The sequence below is a fragment of the Arachis ipaensis genome, chromosome B5, assembly GCF_059453495.1.
Source record: "Arachis ipaensis isolate K30076 ecotype BB chromosome B5, ASM5945349v1, whole genome shotgun sequence".
Lineage (NCBI taxonomy): Eukaryota > Viridiplantae > Streptophyta > Magnoliopsida > Fabales > Fabaceae > Arachis > Arachis ipaensis.
Genome location: NC_142440.1, coordinates 156507877 through 156511156, shown reverse-complemented (window position 1 = coordinate 156511156; position 3280 = coordinate 156507877). Strand labels below are relative to the sequence as shown.

Genomic DNA, 3280 nt, shown 5'->3' with positions numbered 1-3280 from the left:
TAGATAAACAATAAAAATATTAAACAATGTGAACAATTGATATATCAGATATCCAATTTATTAGGTGTGTAGATGGTTATTCTAATATTAAGATTTAGGTGAATAATTTGGGGATGTAATGTGTTTTACTTAAATTTGGCTAATTTTAAAATCCGTTGTTCATATTGTTCAAAAAAGTCATTAGTTATTTAGCATAACCCTTTGTACCCTTTGCATACAAAGAAAGGACCACAATTTTGGCCTTATTTTGCTACTATACCACAATCATGAATTCAAACAATGGATCACATGGAAAAAGCTTGTAGAAAGATTCTACTTCCATTGATTTTTTTCACCATTTCGAACTCCAATGTTCTGTTTTTATTACAACAGCTACCATATGAATGAATAAATAACAAGGCTCTTCCTTCTATGCATAAAATCAAATGATGCAAACTGTGAAATAAAATCCTATACAACTCAAATTTACAAAAGCTGCATAAAATGGACCACACCATAAAGGAGTAACTTCCTTTGCAAGTTTAGCTAAATGTGATGTATATTGATAACATTAATTAATCTCCAAATGTAAACTACAAAGATGGCCTCATTCTTGAATCCTAATCACTAAAGAATGGGTCATAACTCATAAGTCATAACTTATAACTCCCAAAAGATAAACAACAATCACAAGGCAAAGACTATAAGTTAGTGTGAAAGAATATGTGAGGTGTATCTATATATACACATATCAATCTCCAACTAGTAGGCCACAATGGTATTACTATGAAATCAAGGATAATTGAAAACAATAAGATCAAAAGGCTACAATAAAAACTAAAAGGAGATAAAAGAAATATAGAGAGAACTTGAAAACCAATTGTAAGAACTAAGAACAGAGCTTTTCCCTCCTAATTTTCCTATACAATTATGGGTCATTGGTAAATTGAGCTATGAAGTACCAAGTATATTACTATAATTGCTCATGTAAAAGGGTTAGCTGCTACTAGAAACTCACCGGCCTTTCTTCCGGGTCTTGAATGGGAATCGAGAAGGGGTCGAAGGCGAGTATTCAATGGGCAATTGGGGTGGCTCCAACTCCCCGGAAAGCATTCCCACAACCTCTTTCATCGAAGGGCGGCGAGCAGGGGACTTAAGAACACAAAGCAAAGCCACCTTGATACATAGAAGAGCCTGATCCTTATCTAATGACTGAATAGACTGATCAACCAGCTCGACGAGCTTCCCATTTCTAGCGCAATGTCGCGCCCAAGACAACAGATTTGCACGGTGAAACTCGGACAATGGCGAACCGTTCACCTGAAGGGGTCGCCTTCCTGAAATGATAACTAGCAACAAGACACCAAAACTATATACATCACACTTCTCAGAGACATCTCCGCTGTAGCCATACTCCGGAGCAACATAACAAACGGTTCCCCTCATGCTTGGAGTACTACTCACACCACCACTCTTTGGAATTTCTCCACTAGCCGAATCGAAGCTGTTCCGGCGAGTTCTCCATAAGTCGCCACTTAGGCCCTCCAACCACCAATCTGTGCCTCCACGGTTATTCCTGCTCTTACTCTTGGCCTTCTTCAAATTCCTATCCCCATACAAAACATCGTCGCTCACCCACCACTCACTCCCATTGCCATCATCATCATCGCTATTCAATCCCTTCCTCTTTTTCTTCTTCTTCTTCTTCTTTTCGAGCTCTTCACCGTACTCCTCCTTCCACCACTCTCTCGCCGGCCTCCTCTTCTCCTTCTTTAAAACATCATCAAACTTCTCCTCCTCCATTGATTCCCACCATTCCAATTGGTGCTTCCTACTCTTCTTCTTCATTTTCTTCTTCTCTTGCTTCCCCGATTGCCCACCTTCTCCTCCAACCCATTCGCCCTTTGGCCTTTCCTTATCAACATCCCTCCCAATCCACTCCATCACATAATCCTTCACCGTCTTACCCTCCCCAACAGGATTTGATCCTGATCCTGAGGCTGCAACCTCCTCATTGTCCTGCTTCCACCACCAATCCCTCACTGAATTACTCCTCATCCCTTTCCCATTCTTCTTAACACCCTTCTCACTCTGAGCACTGCTAGCCTTGTCAAACCCCGGCGATAGAGACGCCGCCCCCGCCAATGTTACTGCCATCTCCGGTGAGGCCGACACACCAGCCCCATTAGTCTCTGGCGAGGTCTCCAAGTTGGGCACCTTAACAAAACACTCAGGAGATTGATCCACACCCAAACTACCCTCCTCAAAGTAACAACCAGTGTTCACACTTTCCGTTTCACAATCATCCACGGCAACAACAACCCCACCACCATCACAATCCAAAAACCCCTCCTTTTTCTTCTCAAAATCACCCCCACCATCCAAAACATCCAAATTGGGATCCGATTTCAAACGGGCAAGTCCAAAATCCCCAATTCTGGCATTGAATTCAGCATCGAGGAGAATATTACTGGGCTTAATATCACTATGAATCACAGGGGGGTCACAACTATGAAGGAAAAGAACACCTTTTGCTATGTCCAATGCAACAGAGAAGCGCTTGTTCCACTGCATGAGTTCAGGGCACTTTCTATGCAATAGAGCGTCTTGGAGGTTTCCGTTTACCATGAGGTCGTACACGAGGAGGAAACGGCGCCGTTTTGGGTCCGATGAGAATCCCACGGCGGCGACGACGTGGGGGGATTGGCGGAGCACGGAGGCGAAGAAGAGCTCGTTGTGAAACTCGCGCTCGCCTTGCTGCGAGGTTGTTGTGGGGTCCATGAGCTTCACTGCGACGGGGGTTCTCGCCGGAGGAGGGAGGGTGCCGGAGAAGACGGTGCCGAAGCCACCATGGCCCAGTGGGGAAGAAAAGGAGTTGGTGGCACGGCGAAGGAGGGTGTAGGAGAGGCGGTGGGGGGGCTTGGAGTCGTCTCCGGCGGTGGAGGTGGTGGACGGGGAGGTGCGCTTGCGACGGCGGAGGAAGAGGAGGAAGAGAACGAGGAGGAGGAGGGAGGCGGCGGTGGCAGTGATAAGCGGAAGAAGGATACTGCGGTGGTGGTGGTGGCGGCGGTGAGGGAGCTTGGGTGTTAGTTTCTGGAAGTCCACGGGGGAAGGCGGCGGTGGGAGGAGTTGGCGGGAGGGCATGGCAACGGAGAAGGTTCTGAGTACTAAGTTAAGGAAAAATGTTTAGTCATAGTGAGTTTGAGAATTGATGATGGAATTGGGGACTTTGATTATCAAAGTTTGAAACTTTGAGAAGAAGAGAGAGAGGGAAGCTTGTGTTTTTCAGTTTGTGTGTATG

At 45.2% G+C, this 3280-nt stretch overlaps 1 protein-coding gene across 1 annotated transcript; it reads right to left on the bottom strand.

Moving 5' to 3' along the window:
- Positions 1–289: 289 nt before the first annotated feature.
- LOC107644747 (receptor-like serine/threonine-protein kinase At2g45590) lies at positions 290–3280 on the bottom strand. The gene has a single exon (XM_016348672.3). It carries the CDS (start codon positions 3121–3123, stop codon positions 994–996), a length of 2130 nt encoding a protein of 709 aa, XP_016204158.2. The 5' UTR covers positions 3124–3280; the 3' UTR covers positions 290–993.